At 44.4% G+C, this 18,287-nt stretch overlaps 1 protein-coding gene across 3 annotated transcripts in view; it reads right to left on the reverse strand.

The window, feature by feature from the left end:
• Window positions 1-18,287, reverse strand: part of MCPH1 (microcephalin 1) — a 461,844-nt gene that overhangs the window by 407,101 nt on the left and 36,456 nt on the right. For all 3 annotated transcript variants that reach the window (XM_073589174.1, XM_073589176.1, XM_073589175.1), the window contains exon 8: window positions 9,740-10,825. In XM_073589174.1, the coding sequence (XP_073445275.1) occupies window positions 9,740-10,825 (1,086 nt within the window). The remainder of the gene's footprint in view (window positions 1-9,739; window positions 10,826-18,287) is intronic.

Consider the following 18,287-nt stretch of genomic DNA (forward strand, 5'->3'; position numbering starts at 1 on the left):
CAAGGCACTCTATATAGCAGTGATGTCGAACCTATGGCACGCAGAGCCCTCTCAGCTGGCATGCGGCCTCGCCTCACTGCTCCGGAGCTGCAGCTTCCTCCTTCCTCTCACTTATTGAGCGGCGCGGCCGCAGAGCTGAATGATGTCATGCGACCGCGCCGCTCAATTTCTGCAAGGAAGGAAGCTGCCGGCGCACGGAGAGGTGAGTGTATCCGCTGGTGGGTGTGTGGCCGCTGGTGTATGAGATGGGGAGAGGGCCAATGATGGGAGTGATGGGGAGAGAGCCAATGATGGGAGTGATGGGGAGAGAGCCAGTGATGGGAGTGAGGGGGAGAGAGCCAATGATGGGAGTGAGGGGGAGAGGGCCAATGATGGGAGTGAGGGGGAGAGGGCCAATGATGGGAGTGAGGGGGAGAGGGCCAATGATGGGAGTGAGGGGGAGAGCGCCAATGATGGGAGTGAGGGGGAGAGCGCCAATGATGGGAGTGAGGGGGAGAGCGCCAATGATGGGAGTGAGGGGGAGAGGACCAATGATGGGAGTGAGGGGGAGAGGACCAATGATGGGAGTGAGGGGGAGAGGACCAATGATGGGAGTGAGGGGGAGAGGACCAATGATGGGAGTGAGGGGGAGAGGACCAATGATGGGAGTGAGGGGGAGAGGACCAATGATGGGAGTGAGGGGGAGAGGACCAATGATGGGGGTGATGGGGAGGATGAACTGATGGAGGTGGTGGAATGGGCAATTTCTGCATGAAGGGGATTATGATGGGGCGTATTTCTGCATGAAGGGGATCATGATGGGGCATATTTCTGCATGAAGGGGATCATGATGGGGTATAATTCTGCATGAAGGGGATCATGATGGGGCATATTTCTGCATGAAGGAGATCATGATGGGGTAAATTTCTGCATGAAGGGGATCATGATGGAGCATTTCTACATGAAGGGGATCATGATGGGGCATATTTCTGCATGAAGGGGATCATGATGGGACATTTCTGCATGAAGGGGATCATGATGGGGCATATTTCTGCATGAAGGGGATCATGATGGGGCATATTTCTGCATGAAGGGATCATGATGGGGTAAATTTCTGCAAGAAGGGGATCATGATGGGGCATTTCTACATGAAGGGGATCATGATGGGGCAAATTTCTGCATGAAGGAGATCACGATGAGGCATATTTCTACATGAAAGGGATCATGATGGGGCATATTACTATAAGGGAACAATGATGGGGCCTATTACTACAATGGAAACAGAAGTTAAGCGTTTCAAAGAACCTGGCAACCTTAACAATGACTTGAATAGGATTTCGACCCTATAGTGTTGACATTTTCCATTGAAAGCCCCCCTTAAAGGGGTTGTCTGGGCTTTTCACATAATCTCAGTACATATCTGGGCTGCAGAATTATGACAATAAGTAATTTACTTTCTGTACTAGTTTGCACGGTTTTCTAGATGTTCTGAACAGAACGTCTAGGGGGGGGTGTTATGGCATTGAAACGAGAACTAGTCGTAACCTCCTACTCTACTCCAAACATGCCCTCTATAGCAACAACCCCACCCTCCATAGCTACAGGCCCTCCCTGTCCACATGAAGAAGCCGTCATCACACAGTAACAAATCCCTCCCTCTAGCAGCCTCACTGCAGAGAGCTGCTCCTCCCCCAGACACACGCTGAACAGTGATGTATGGAAAGTGAAACTAGTGAGGAGGGAAAATCGTCCTGTATTCTGGGCCACTCCATGATTACAATACATAACTGATTATCAGTAATTCCTTCCCTCACTGTCCCAGGCTGCTGGCAGCAGTGAGAATGGACTGTGTGATGGCCAGTGATGGGGGTCTGCAGCTTCTAATCTGCACAGGGGATGGCAGTCACTGATGTAATCTGTTGTGTGACAAAGCCTCTGCTGTGTGAAAGAGACAGCTCTGTGTCACTGATGTATTCCCACAGCAGATTTGGTGCAGTGTATGTGTGAGCACTGTGTCTGTAATGACACTCCTTCCATAACTTTTCTATTTTTACATCAATACAGACATATGAGGCTTGTTGTTTTTTGCAGGACGAGTTGTTATTTTGAATCATGTCATTTATTTTACCATATAATGTACTGGACATTGGGAAAAAATTCAAAGTGCAATTACACATTTGTTTTTGGGGTTTTTTATTCACCATGTTCACTATATGGTAACACTGATATGTCGGTATGATGTCTCGGGTCAGTACTATATGGTAACACTGAGGTGTCGGTATGATACCTCGGGTCCGTACTATATGGTAACACTGAGGTGTCTGTATGATACCTCGGGTCCGTACTATATGGTAACACTGACGTGTCGGTATGATGCCTCAGGTCAGTACTATATGGTAACACTGACGTGTTATGATGCCTCGGGTCAGTACTATATGTACATATGTCTGTATTGACGGAAAAATAGAAAAGTTATGGAAGGAGAGGGAAAAGGGAAAAACGAAAAACAGAAAAACCAGAAAATTGCCGGGAGGTGATGGGAAAATGCATAAATAAATTGCAGCTTGTCTTTCCCAGCACTGGCAGAGGTGAATGGTCCGCGTGCACCGGTTATGTATTTCTACTAGAAACATTATAAAGTGATAGGATATAGGTACACACCTTACACAGGCTGGAGGTATGCCAGGGTCAGAAAGGAATAGTGAAAAGTTAGGAAGGAATGAAGGAAGGGCTCCTCAACAACACAAACAAGCCCTTTATTTATAGTATCAGAATCCTTAGTATCATATATATCTCCATACATACACCCCCCAACACTTCACACTGTTACAGCTGCTGATTGGACAGGCGGCTCCCATCAGTATTTGTGTCATTAGAGACACAGTGCTCACACATACACTGCACCAAATCTGCTGCTGTGTGAAGACATCAGTGACACAGAGCTGTCTCATTCACACAGCAGAGGCTTTGTCACACAACAGATTACATCAGTGATTGCCATCCCCTGTGCAGATTAGAAGCTGCAGACCCCCATCACTGGCCATCACACAGTCTGTTCTCACTGCTGCCAGCAGCCTGGGACAGTGAGGGAAGGAATTACTGATAATGAGTTATGTATTGTAATCATGGAGTGGCCCAGAATACAGGACGATTTTCACTCCTCACTAGTTTCACTTTCCATAGATCACTGTTCAGTGTGTGTCTGGGGGAGGAGCAGCTGGGTGGTCTGCTCTCTGCAGTGTGGCTGCTAGAGGGGGAGGATTTGTTACTGTGTGATGAGGGCTTCTTCATGTGGACAGGGAGGGCCTGTAGCTATGGAGGGTGGGGTTGTTGCTATAGAGGGCATGTTTGGACTAGAGTAGGAGGTTACGACCAGTTCTCATTTCAATGCCATAACACACCCCCCCCTTGGATGTTCTGTTCAGAATATCTAGAAAACCGTGCAAACTAGTGACAGAAAGTAAATTGCTTATTGTCATAATTCTGCAGCCCAGATATGTACTGAGATTATGTGAAAAGCCCGGACAACCCCTTTAAGGCAAAGATCTGGCCTGTACGAAACCCTTCTTATGTCAATCATCACTTAATTGTTCAAAATCCAACCCAACTCTATGCTATTAAGTGTAGATTGGGCATCCCAGAATGCCATAGGGGTTCCAGAAACCAGCAGAAATATTTACTACTTTGTTATATCCCTTAGGATGTAACGTTAAGTCCCCCCAAGAAATGTATTTAGTTCACTTATAGTTTGAGATTTCAATCATGGGGAATTTCTGGATACCGCATGCTAGCCAAGCACTAAGAGTGGATACAATTAGAACAGGCAAACTATAGATCTGAGCTATTCCATATAAAGGAGAACCAAGATCCACTATTCATACAGGGATGATAGAATAAATTCTATTCTCTATAAAGGCATCAATTCAGCAACTTAAATGGATGTTAAAAATACAACTCACTGTGAAGATTGTTAGCTGAAAATAGTTCAAATGGAAGCGACTTGGTCAGAAAGAGATATAGACCTCATATGGTATTGGTCAAATCTCTGATGGTCTTAAGCTCAGGTATTATCATCCTATCCCGTATCATCCTGTGCTTGAGTAATAATCAGAACGATCTTACCTCAGTGCGAAGGCATTCGTCTTAACTAGAGAAGATTCTTCTCCTTCGCCACAGGAGTTTTACAGGTAAGGAGACATTTTAACTCATCCATCGATTCCTCCCTTTATAGGTTAATTGCAGAGTTGTTATCTTATCACTCCAATAGTACACAGACTGGATATTTAGCCAACTCACCAATTAGTTTAATCTACCAGTTTATGACTTCAATCCCCAAAATACTTATTGGGTATAATAGCTCCACTGACTTAATTTCCAATTAGTCAATTTTCCCACTTTAACAGAGAGGAAATAATGGTCTTGAAAAATTTTTACCAAATCACGAACAACAACATCTGTCAAGAAAGTCTATTTATTAGGGGGATAGACTGGGATAATGCTGGTTCGTCAGTCCCATACTGGCAAGTCCAGCTCGACCGTCCCTTAGGAGGGCAGACCAGTTTAATGCCACTCGACAATTAGGTTTATCTTACCATTCCATACCAGGAGCGTAGATTCGGGCAATTGCTGATTTATCAGCCTCCAATACCGGCGAGTTCAACTTACACCTGCCTTAGGACGGCAGGCAGGTATAGTGACGCCAGACTTGGCACAATCAAGTTTACCTTACCACTCCATACCTGGAGAGTAGATTGGGGCAATTGGTGGTTTAAATCAGCCCCCCCCCCCCAACCAGCAAGTACCACCACGCACCTCCGATAGGAGGGCACACCGGTATAATGCAGCTCCACTTGGCACGATCAAGTATCTTACCACTTCATACCGGGAGTGAAAATTGGGGAAATTGGTGGTTTATCAGCCCTCGATAACAGCGAGTCCAGCTCGCACCTCTCTTTGAAAGGCAGACTGGTATAGTGCTGCACAAATTGGCACTATCAAGTTCATCTTACCACTCCAGAGCCCAGAAGGCCATTTAAAGACTCCAGCCTAGAAACCTTAACTGGACTTGGCACAGCCATGTCCAATTTGCACATCCAACTTGGTGGGTGAATTGAGCTGTAGATGTTCATTAGCTTAAATGCTTAGCAGTCCATCTTATGATCCCAGACTGGGTTCAACTGGACTTATATTGGCATTCTGATTAGAGCCACCATTTACACCCCTTACCAAGAGGACCACAGGGATATAGATGATAAATGCAGACAAGTTCAATGTGCTATCCAAGTATGATGGATTGACTAGAATCTGTTGGACTCACCAGCTACCCTTAGTATTTAATAGTCACCACAGTCCGATGGCGTCGTCCGGAAGTCATCCTTACCAATATGACCAATATTGAAAGTAAAAGGGTAGTTAAGCTTTGAGACCTTAGTGAAAACAGATCTACAAGCACCAAGTCGGACGGATAACTAGGCAAAAGCCATAGCCTCCACACTGTACATACCACTAAAAGTCATACTCCACTGAAGGCCCCTTCAAGTCCCACCATGAGACAGACAGCCGAGGAAAATCCTAAAACTAACATGGAAGCTCTTCCACAACTATGAAGTGACCTGAAAACCTTTAGGCAGGCTAAACATGAGGCTTGAAGTTTCATGTCAACCATGAGACATAAGGCCAGTGTTTAAATGGCAGGCCAAAAACCAGACATGAGGCTCAATTCACATGACACGAGACCAGTCATGAGGCTCTATGCACACAAGGCCAGTTATGAGGCTCAATACACAAGCCACAAGGTCATTCATGAGGCCAGTCATGAGGTTCAATACCCAAGCCATGAGGCTCATTATACAAGGATTGAGGCAAGCCATGGAGTCTGAATACCCACATCATGAGACCAGCCATGGGCTAAATACACAAGCCATGAGGCAATTCATGAGGCTCAATACACAAGCCAAGATAGCTCAATACACAAGCCATGAGGCCAGACATGAGGCTCAATACACAAGCCATAAGGCCCACCATGAGGCTCATTACACAAGCCATGAGGCTAGACCTAAGTCGGCAGGCTCAATACTCAAGCCATGAAGCTCAAAACACAGGCCATTCATGAGGTTCAATATCAATACACAAGTCATGTGTCAAGACTCTGTTGTCAGGTGTCCCTGGACCCGTGGCTTCTTCCCTGTCCCTACCGCTAGGGGCACTCTAGCTAGTCCTCTCCTTGGATTACTTCTGATGGTGAAGACACTGGTGCCACAAACCTGGCCTTAGCTCCCGAATCCACCCACAGTCTGTACCCTTCTCCCACCTATGGAAGAGGGGGTGTAGTAGTGTACCATAATAGACCAATCAGACTAACAAGCTAGTACAAACAGAAGAACGGGAATTATCACACACTCAAAACCTAGCAACAGTCACAGATAAATCCACCAAATGCCTTTCTCGAATAATAACCCACCAACAACCTCCAGCCATGCACCATAAGCTATCTGTGACAATGAGTGCTAGCCAGGGCCTAGATTATATAGATGGGAGTGGCTAACAGTGCACAGCTGAGAGCCTTAACGCAGGAAAGCATAAAGGAGCTCTCAACTGAGCAGATTAACCCCTGCACTGCTAAAAGAAATTTACACTGTTTAATATAAAGGTGAAGTGCTTATAAACAGTGCAGGAGTTGAAGAAATCAGACGCTGCAGTCTTCTGGCTCCTCTCTGTCACAGTAAACCCTTGACACCATGAGGCCAGTCACGAGGTTCAACACACAAGCCATGAGGCCAGCCCTGAGGCTCAATACCCAAGCCAGGAGGCCAGCCCTGAGGCTCAATACCCAAGTCACGAGGCCAGCCCTGAGGCTCAATACCCAAGACATGAGGCCAGCCCTGAGGCTCAATACCCAAGTCACGAGGCCAGCTCTGAGGCTCAATACCCAAGCCACGAGGCCAGCCCTGAGGCTCAATACACAAGCCACGAGGCCAACCCTGAGGCTCAATACCCAAGCCACAAAGCCATCCATGAGGCTCAATACTCAAGCCATGAGGAAAGGCCTGAGGCTCATTACCCAAGCCATGAGGCTCAATCCACAAGTCATAAGGCTCTATACCTGTGGAGTCAAAGCCCATTTTGGTGGAATCGGAGCCATTGAAATTGAGGAGTCAGAGGTTTGGCTTACCGACTCCACAGCCCTGCTCAGTACACAAGCCATGAGGCTAGCCATGAGGCGGCAAGCTGAATACACAAGATATGAATGAGGCTACAGAAGAAGCTCAATACACAAGCACTATGCAAGAGTTTACTAAAAATCGAATACAGGATATGTTGACAAGACAGACTCTTTTAGCCAAAGCAGCAAGAAAAGGCAGGCTGCAAGCTACCTTCCCAGGCTGTGCTACCGAAGCACAAAGCTCTAGGCCAAACATCAACCATAGGTAGGTATTGAATCATTAAATGTAGATTCTCCCAAACTGTTGTTAGCATTTCAGAGCCCAACTGGGTGCCTGTACTCACTACTGCCTTGCTTACTAGAGGTTGCTCTAGAACACACCATGGTGTTTAATGATTCACGGTTGCTTCAGTCGTGTACTCAAGTCTCCTCCATCCAGAGGAGAGGAAACCCCATTTAATGAGGAAGTGGGAGCTTCCTTTTTATGATGTGCTCTCAGCTTCTGCACATTAATAGGGGCAGATCGTAATTGCTCATGTGTGCTGTCATGAGTGAGGAGAAAATGGACAATGATTAAATGAAAGTTCACAAAAGAAAAAACAAAGAGGTTGACAGCATACTGTAAGTTTACTAGATGAAGAGCCTGGCATTGCCCGGGCATAGCAACTAACTGTGTTAGTTATAACAAATTATAATGATTATATTGCAGATAAAAACATTTTGCATTATATATTCAACACTACAGATTTGCAGCACAAATTAGCTAAACGATTACCTAAGTATTAATAGTACTTTATTTTCAACTCATTCAAGAGCATTTTGATAAACATTTTTGGTTTTTCCTTTCAGTGCAAAGATGAAGATTTTTGGCAGTTCCAACTCTTGAACAGGCCACGTAAAGTTGACCGTGAGAAAATCATGGAGATTGCAAATCGATCCCTACTACTTTCAAGGACTGTCCCTGAGCCTTGTTAATGGACATTGCAAATGCCAGTCGAAGTGGAAACTGGAGGCGTTTAAAATCAAAACGCAAATCAGAAGGAATGAGTGAAATTCTTGGAATGAAAATGTCCTCTCCTTTGGCACATCCTGTTGCTGAGCGGTATATCTATTCCAATCCTGTGTGATACCGTCTGCTGAGCTGTGTATCTAATTCTGTCCTGTGTAATACTGTCTCCTGAGCAGTGTATCGAATCCCATCCTGTGTGATACTGTCTGCTGAGCTGTGTATCTAATCCCATCCTGTGTGATACCGTCTGCTGAGCTGTGTATCCAATCCTATCCTGTGTGTTACTGTCTGCTGAGCAGTGTATCTAATCCTATCCTGTGTGATACTGTCTGCTGAGCAGTGTATCTAATCCTATCCCGTGTGATACTGTCTGCTGAGCCGTGTATCTAATCCTATCCTGTGATACTGTAATCCTATCCTGTGATACGGTCTGCTGAGCTGTGTATCTAATCAAATCCTGTGTGATACTGTCTGCTGAGCTGTGCATCTAATCCTATACTGTGTGATACTGACTGCTGACCTGTGTATCTAATCCTATCCTGTGTGATAGTCTGCTGAGCCGTGTATCTAATCCTGAAAAAATAATATATGTGAGACAACCTGATGGAGCGCCAGGCTGGCAGGTCAGGAAGCGCCAATTGAGAATGGTCCGATGCAGCTCCTGCCGGGTGCCTCAGATGAGGATATGTTCAATAGTGCAGGATGTCCCGGTCGCAGGGGTGTGCAAAAGACATGCGTTGTGGAATTCAATAAACTAAAGAAATCTTTTAATCTACTGACCCTCTCAGTGCCCTTTACGCTCCCCTGCGACCGAGACATCCTGCACTAGTGTATCTAATCCTATCCTGTGTGATACTTGGCTCCCCCTGGGCTTCCCCTGCAATCTGTGTCGGCACGGTAATAACTTGTGTTATTTCCAGCTTTACAGAAGGATAACACCATAGAAATGATAAGAATAATAGGCCTCAGTTACCACAACTGTCTAAAAGGAAAACTGTTGCACATAGCAACCAATCACAGCTGAGCTTCTTTTAAACATCTCTGGTGAAATGAAAGATGCTTAGTGATTGGTTGCTATGGGCAGCACAGGCAATGTACCTGTTGTGGTCAAGAAGATGTGCCTATGGGAAGGAGGATGTGTGATGTGTATATGGGGCAAGGGAGGGGGTGATTCATTTCTGTCATGTGCTCTCTGCTCCTTTCTGGAGGGCAGACAATGGCTGGGAGCTTATGTTCCCGGGATGCTAGATTTCTTCCACCCGGTCAGTGTCTGCTGAGGTGTTGTGGTGAGGGAAAACTGTTGATCATAGCAACCAATCACAGCTCATCTTTTTAACAGCTCTGGTGAAATGAAAGATGCTTAGTGACTGGGTGGGGCTATGTGGAGTGGGCATGGCTGATACACACGCACATACATACTCATTTTTATTTATATATATATATATATATATATATATATATATATATATATATATATATATAGTGTGTACATGTTCTATATTTAAAAAAAAACAAAAAAAAAAACACATTTACGTGAAATATGTATGTGTGACTGAAGCCTAAAACTACAGATTACAAAGCTCACGTACTTGGAGAAATAAGTTTCAGCTGTTCTCCATCATCTGTCCTAGTTGTCAGATGCAAGATCTCTTGATCATCAGTGACATCCTGGTTTCCACATTTCTTTATACAGACACTTGTTTCAGGCCTACTAACTACTGGAGACTCTTTTCTCATTGAAGCTGCACATTTTTTGGAATCTTCTAAGGGGCTTGAATCTGAATGACATACTGATTGTACGGTTCTCCTCTTTTTCACTGTGCACGTATTCGGAAGGGCATTGCCCAAGGATCTTCTTCGCTTGCTCCTGTCTTTATCATTTGACACAAGTGAGGGAAGGCTGGGTGATGTTCTTGATTCCTTAGTCAGTGAAAATGGACTCAATTGGTTTTGATGGGTATTTACATCTATCGAAGTAAAAAAATCTTCAAAACTAGGAAAAGCCTCATCAGAGTCTGTATTACATGATGATAAACGTGATTTTGCATCCACCTTAACAGCTTTTTTGCCATGGGGAAATGGAACTTCAGGTTTCAGGCTGCGACGTCCTGTTTTCTTAGACTGGTTCTTCTCTCCACATAATGCAATAAGTCTATTTGCCATAGATGAATATTCTGTGACAGAGATTCTGTCCTTTTCAGGAGATCTATTCAAAAAAACATCACTCCTACTGTTAGTCATGCTATAAGCAGCGTCCACTTTTCTATCGCACTTTTGGTTCTTAGGTGAAGTTAGTATAGAAAAGTTTGTAGTTTCCCCTTTTTCAGAACTAAGATTTGCAATAGCTCTACTTCCCCTAGCTGTAAAATCCATGTCCGGATCATTTATGGTAAAGAGTGCTGCACCACTATTTGCACTTTGTTCCAGTTTGAACAGATTAGTTTTCCAGATCTTGGCTTGAGGTCGTGATCGCCTCTTCACTCTTTCATGACTAGATTTAACTTCATCGGTTTTTGGAAGCGTTAGTAAACCTGATCCTGAAGCTATTGAGCTGACTGGGTCTTTGTTAGCTGCGTGGATTCTATTATTGATTGGAGTGGTAGGAACATTGTCTTTTGTCAAAACACTTTGGAAAATTTCCTCATAGCTAGTATCAAGCAAGCTGCTGTCATTCACTAATATAAAACAGAAAAAAACAATAGTTTTAGAAATAAAGGCTTAAAGCGAATAGGCCTAAACCTTAATTTAAAAATAATTACAAATAAAACATATTTTATACATTATTAGAGTGTCTCTCAATTACTCACCACACTCGGATATAAGAGAAGAAAAACAATTATATGTACTGTAAACTATACTATAAATCCCAGTTACTTAGTATAATATATACAGTAATAGAGGTGAATAAATCCCAGTAGTCGGCAATGCATCTAAAAACAGTGCCAATTTGGATTTTGTATTAAAGGGGTTGTCCACGACTAGGGCAACTCCTTCTCGATCCGAATATATGCCCCCCTTCTACTCACCTGCTGTGTCAGCGCCTTTCCAGTGGTGTCAGCACTCGCGTTCATGGGGCTCACATGCGGTTATGACAAGTGTTCCCTTCAGCCAGTCAGCGCTAGCATAACTGTCCCCACCTTTGGATGTATACATAAGCAAAAGGAAGTAAAGCTGCAGCTGGCTGCTTACCTTCTCTTGATTACTCATACGTCCGAAAGTGGGGACAGTGATGCCAGAGCTGATTGGCTGAAGGGTTCATGTGTCTTAACCACACAAACCGCCCCAAAAACACGAGTGCCGACACTGGAGGCGAGTATAAGTGTTTTCATTTTCAAGGGAGCAAACGTTCAGATCGAGAAGGAGTTGTCCTAATAGTGGATAACCCCTTTAATTGAGGAATATAAATGTTTTTACCTAGGCAATAACATTACAGTTTTGCTCTGGGATTAATCTGACATATATAGACTTTTTCAAAAATAAATAAATACAAAAATATGAAGTTGCAGCATGTACCAGTTTCTTCTTTAAATTGGATGAGACTCACCCATTCAAATCTATGGGTGTGCAAAAAAAAAAAAAAAAAAGTTAAAAAGCCATACAGTGCCATAGTATAGACAGCATCCGTATTTTACAAATGCATTGCAATTCTGTACTATAAACAAAGGGTAAATGGTTCTGTAAATCATTAATAGCTGCTGTGGCAAAAAAAGGTCAGTAGAGGTGGAAAAAGAGAGAAGAGGCAGAAGAGATGCAGAAGAGATGCAAATGCACTGCCAGCCCCACTACACTTGCAGCTCATTAGCATTAACAAAAAAAAAAAACTGTGCAAGGGATTTCGAAAAAAAAAATGAAATCACTTTCTACAACAAAGGTATGATTTAAATCCCCTTTTATGATACTTTGCTTATATGCCAATAGTTTGAGGTTTAAAAAAAAAAAAAAAAAAAATTGCCGTCAGTTTCACTTTAAGCAAAATCATTTCAGTATCCACATCTATAAGCCTTGTGTTTAACGGCTCTCAACGGCACTCTGACAGAATTGGAGGGCGTCGATGGGCTACCGTGTCTGACAGAGACCTGCTGAAGGACCCTGTTGCTGCCACCTTAGTACCCTTTTAAAAGCTTAGCTATATGAAGAAGACTAAGGCTGGTTTCACATTAGCGCTTTTGTGCGCAGCGCATCGTGCGCACGGCGCACCTATGTTTAACATGGTGGGCACATGGTCTTGCGTACGTTCGCGTTTTCGTGCGCATGCGCTTTTTTGTCTTTCGCGCCAGACGCAACATGTTGCATTTTTTGGTCCGCCCTGTCTCGTCAAAACAACGCTTGCGCACGGAATGCACAAAAACAACACATTGCAGTCTATGGTAACGCGTGCATATGGTCTTGCGCACGCGTGCGCTTTTGCGCGCATGCGTTTTTTAGATAAACAAGTCTGGAATGTGGTCTAGACAATGGAAAACCACTCCCAAAATCCAAGGTGATAAAAGATTGTGTGGGCACTGGAATTCCCCAATACTCTACAGACTGCTGCAAGAGTCACAACAAAAAACCCAAGCTGTACCAATGTAAGTATAAAACCTAATATCTGGCTGAATTTTGAATACATTTCTATGTACTTATGTCTCTTTTTTTATTGCAGAATGTCTTCTTCATCTGGTGACGAATATGTCCGCGGGACAGGGCAAGAGGCACAAGAAGTGAGTACCATGCTTCCCTATGGATTGGTAAAAATATACACATGTGGCTAATTTTTTTTGCTTAATTTTCAGACTTCATCCTCCACCACACCACCACCACCGGAGGAACGGCAGAAGCAGCAAGGACTAGTGCGGGCGGGAAGACGGAATGTAAGTAGAGACGGTCTGTTTTGGTTTTTTTTTTCCATTGTCATTACTTTTTTATGCCTTTTTTTTTCCCATCTTCATTTATTTGTTTCATTTTGTTCTGTTTTTTTTTGTTTTGTTTTTTTCAAATTTTTTGTTTGCGTTAATTCCTCTGCTGGTTTTTTTTTTTTAAAGTTGATTTCTATGCTTGGTTATTTTCTTTTTTTTTGGAACTGTATTGAAATAATTTTATCTTGTGTTTTTTTTATGTTTTTTGTTAATTTTTTCTTAGTATTTTTTGGTAATTTTCCTGCTGTTATTTTTTGGGGTTTTTTTGGTACGTTTTTTTTTTTTTTATGTTAATTTCTATGCTGGTTTATTTTCTATGTTTTTTTGTAATCATTTTTTAATGTATTTTTTTTTAACATTTTCATGCTGGTTTTTTTTCTGTGTTTTTTCATGCTTTGTTTGCTTTTATTTTCATTTAAAAAAAATTTTTTTTCATGGCTTTTTTTTTTTCTATATTTTTCATTTTAAAATATTTCTAAGATTAATGTTTGTCTTTCTTTTCTAGGCTCCACAACGGGAGGAGGACCTTGCCCTGGACAATGACGAGCTCATCCGTTTAGTCCAGGAGCGAGTCCCGCTGTGGGACACTCGTCACCAACTGCACTCGGACAACATGGTGATCCAGCGGCTCTGGAACGAGGTGGCCGAATCGCTGGGACAACGCCTCTCCCCGGGTCCGAAAGGATTTTCTTAAGTATATAAATGCAGTGTGATGCAGCAGTGATCTTGGCCGGGATCACCCAACTGTGTGTGATGCTAGTAACTCCATGGAGTTTCTAGCATCACACACAGTTGGGTGATCACGGCCTCCAGTGCATACTCTTATTTTTTTTTTTTTTTTTTTACCCACAGTGAACAAAGTCAGAACCCGTTGGCGCTCGATGAAGGACCGCTTCAACAGGGATATCCGTCAGGAGAAGCAGGTTCGCAGTGGTGCTGCGGCAAGGACCGGCACGAAATACCGATATCATCGTGCCTTGGCATTTTTAAGACCGGTCTTTGCCTCCCGAACGTAAGTATTTTCTAGTTGTATTGTGTTTTATTCTGTGCTTTTCTATTCCACAGGAGTTGGCGATTGTTAATTTATGGTAGTAATTTCTTTCTTTTCACAGCACCTGGAGCAGCACCCTGCAACCTGGGCCCGAAGCAGTCCTTCATCAAGCTGCCCCGGACCCATCCCAGCCATCCATCAGCGAGGAAGCACCTTCCAGGTCTGCACCACAGTCATCTGGAGACCAGGAAGCTGGTCGCTCAGGTGTTCCCCTGTCCCTGGTCTCTGCCACTGGTTTTGCGGGCACTTCCCGCCAGCAGCGGCAGAGGACCTCGGACAGGCCTGTCATGCCCGAGTTCATTGAATTGAGCTCGGTCTTTCAGAGTAGCCTCAAGGCACTATCCGATAGACTTGAGAGCGGTTTCCTCATTTTGGACCAACGCTACAAGTCTATCGAGAGACGCCTTGAGCGCCTGGAAGTCGACCTCGCCAGACCAGCGCATCATTTTTATACACAAATAGCTCGGGACACGGCGGAACACCTTACCCCTGAACTCCAGTTGACTGTCATGCAGGCCTGCAACAATGCTTTTATGCAGGCTATGCAGCAGAGTAGGTATATGCAGCAGTCAGCGGTGGCATTTCCACCGGTGCCACCGCTGACTCGATTCACAGCATTACCTACTTCTGCTGCATATCACTGCACGGCCACCACACTTCCAAGCAATGCCGGACACCATTATACCGCCCCAAGTCCGAGTGCAGCTGGACACTTCCCCGCCAACGTCACCATGCCAAGCGCTGCTCCTGCCTGGCCCACCACTGCTGCCGCCACCACCACTGGATGGCCCGTCGTCACCACCAGCACCAACACCCGGAGCACCACCCCTGACTGGGGCAACACCGCCGCCACCACCATCACCACCACCGGGAGGACCACCCCGGTATGGACCGCCACCGCCAACACGCCTGCATGGACCGCCACTACCACCAGCACCACCACCTCGGAGCAGCATCAGCTGGGGGACCCGCATTCACTATTTACGGCCCCTGCCAGGACATCCACCACCACCACCAGCATGCCACAGCAGCTACAGGATCCTGGAAGGCGGTCCACAAGCTCCAGGCAGTTCCCCAGCTCCAGCCGGTCCACAGGCTCAAGGCGGGCCCCGGGGTCGAGCCAGTCCTCAGGCTCCAGGCAGGACAGCAGCACCCCGACGGGCCACCATCATAAAAAAAAAAAAAAAAAAAAAAAAAAGGAGGACTCTATCCCTCCCTACTCCCACTTCCCAACTTTCCTTGCCTCCGCTGCCTTCCCCCATTTCTTTGGTTCCTCCTTCCCCTAGAACCCCTTCCTCCACTCTAAGCCGTTCCTCATCCCTCCACACACCCCAGTTTCCACCAACTGACCCCAAGTAAATTTATTTATTTAATTTTTTTTTAAATCTTAATTTCTTTTATTTAAATACATTTTTAAGTTTGATTTGAAAATAATGTTTGGTTATTGTGTCTTTCGCCGCCTGCACACACTGCGCTGTACACTTTGCGTTTTTGACACCTCATAGCTCCAGTACTGACACATGTTTCTTGTGTCAGTCCTGGAGCTATATGATGTCAAAAACACAAATATATGACTTGCATTTTCATCCACCAGGCTCTTCAGTCTGCTAATATTGGTCAGACTGATGGTGGAGGGTGCAAGGCATATCTATTCTCACCTTGCCAGGTGTCATAAAGAGTGAATTGAGGATGGTGTGTTTTGCCCATCCTCATTTCACTCTTTGTGACACAAGGCCAGGGGATTCTAGTTATCTTGTAATGAACCACATCATCTATACAGTCTGTGGCAAATAGACTGAATAGATGATGGAGAAATTACAGGCCATATCTACAAATACCCTGGCCTGGTGTCATAACTATTTAGCACACCTGGCCAGGTGAGTATACCTATGAGTTCTAATCTGCAGCGTCGCTTCAGTCTTCATTATCTATTGCACACAGACTGGAGAGATGCTTGAGGTTAACTCCTATGTCTATTCACCTGGCCAGGGGTCCAAAATTTCTGAAGTCAGGATGCGTTTTTTGGGGGCATCATCAATTCATTATGACACCAGGCCAGGGGACTGTAAACGTTGTATAAACCTTTATCATCTCTCCAGTCTGCGTGCGACAGTGTGCGACAGTGGAGATACTACAACTAATATTTTTAATCACATGGTCAGTTATCAGACAGAGTGAAGGATGCTACTGCATCCCAAAATCAATATACTTAGGCAAGGTGATATAAATATTAGTTGCATTATCTACACCTTCTCTGCAATATGCCTTATGAACACGGACTGGAGAAATGAGGAAGGTCATACAACTTTTATATGTAGTGTCACCTGGTCAGGAGTCCTAGTACTGTCAGGAAGCACAGCATCCTGATTTCACTGGACACCTGGGCAGGCGAGTAGTGGAGTGTATTAAGACACAGTACACTGGGTACAGGTATAAAAAAAACAGGTATTTTATTATTAACAAACAACAAAGCTATTACACCATTTGATCCTGCCATGCTACATGACCCACATCGGATAAGAAGTCCGCAAATTGGTCCCTCATTTGGGCAACTTCGACTGATGACCGAAGAGGGTGCTGAGTAAAATCTGGCAAAGGGTTGGCAGCAGGTTCATCCATGTCAAAGTTCGGCCGCTCCTTTGCTTTAACAAAATTGTGCAGAACCACGCACGCCTTCACCACCTCATCCACTGTTTCCAGTTTGAGATTGATGGCGGTGCTGAGAATTCGCCATCTTGACACTAGATTGCCAAAGGCGCACTCTACAGTCCTGCGTGCCCTCGTAAGCCTGTAATTGAATACTTTCTTGGAGTGGTCCAAGTCACGGCTGGAGTACGGCTTGAGCAGGTTTTGGCACATCTGAAATGCCTCATCCCCAACAACTACAAATGGCAGTGGTGGAGCTTGGGTTTGGGGAAGAGGCCGTGCAGTGGAAAATTGAACTGGTTGCCGTACAACCTCCGGCCCATATCAGAGTTTTTAAAAGTCTGGGAATCGTTGCCCCGCAAGGGCAGAAACTCCGGACACAGAACATCCCACAGAGCCCTGCAGGTGTCGGCAACAATCCCGGATAAAGTGGAGATTCACAGCCGGTACTGGAAATGCAGGGATGAAAGACTCTCTCCAGTTGCCAGGAACCTGCAAAACATTAAAAGAAAAATAATTTATATTTCTGTCTAGGGTATTAATAAAAACACTGAAAATAAAAAAGTACATGGCATAACTATTTTGCATGGTTTTTTAATACAACATAGCAGAAAAACATTATATAAAGGCTTGTGATTAGTACATGACAGAAGAAAAACCATTATGCAAAAAAGCAATTTCCCAAAAATAATGTTAAAATTCATTACCAAAAAACACAATTTTTTAGCCACAAAAAAAAATAAAAAATTATGCAAACATAAAAAGATTACATACCGTAAGGTGACAAGGAGCCTTTCTTCGGGAGGAATGGCACGCCGGAGCTGAGTGTCCCGTCTCCGGATGATTCCTTCAACCATACCAAGCAAGTCCAGGAAGCTTTGCTGGGACATCCGGGTATAGTCAGCAAATTTCTCCAGGTTTTCCTGGAGCTCGCTGTACAGCGTGTGATACGCTCAACGGCTTTCCCGGAGTTCAATTATTGGATGCCTCCAAAACCGACGCCGCTGCCGTCTCTGCTATCTCTCCCTCTCCCTTTGTTGCTGGCAAGAAAAGGCATACGCCTGAGACAGCGCAATGTCAAGATCCAACTTGAATCGGAAATTATCCAGACGCAGGTCCATCTTGACATCGGAAACAGCAGCAAAATCTGAGGAATTCATATAACAGGGTCTATATAAAACATTCCAAGAACACACGCCCACTGGTCTCCCATTGGTGTACTCTGTTTCTATTGTTTTTCAAGGAATGTGAATTGTCACACCTAGAAACGCATGTGCATAAAAAACGCAAACGCATGTAAAACGCAAGCAACACTGCGTTTTTTGGACGCATCAGCGAACGCATGACGCTAAAAAAACGCATGTTTTTTTGCGTTTGCATGCGTTTTTCATTGCGTTTTTTATGCGCACGATGCGCTGCGCAAAAAAACGCTAATGTGAAACTAGCCTAAGATTTACACTATGAAACAGAAATACTGTGGTATTGCAGTAAATAGTATAAGTGATCGGAAGATCACAGGTTTAAATTTACTTTAGGAGTAAAAAT

The sequence above is a fragment of the Dendrobates tinctorius genome, unplaced genomic scaffold (genome assembly GCF_039654945.1).
Source record: "Dendrobates tinctorius isolate UK_male_01 unplaced genomic scaffold, ASM3965494v1 ptg000107l, whole genome shotgun sequence".
In the NCBI taxonomy this organism is placed as follows: Eukaryota; Metazoa; Chordata; class Amphibia; order Anura; family Dendrobatidae; genus Dendrobates; species Dendrobates tinctorius.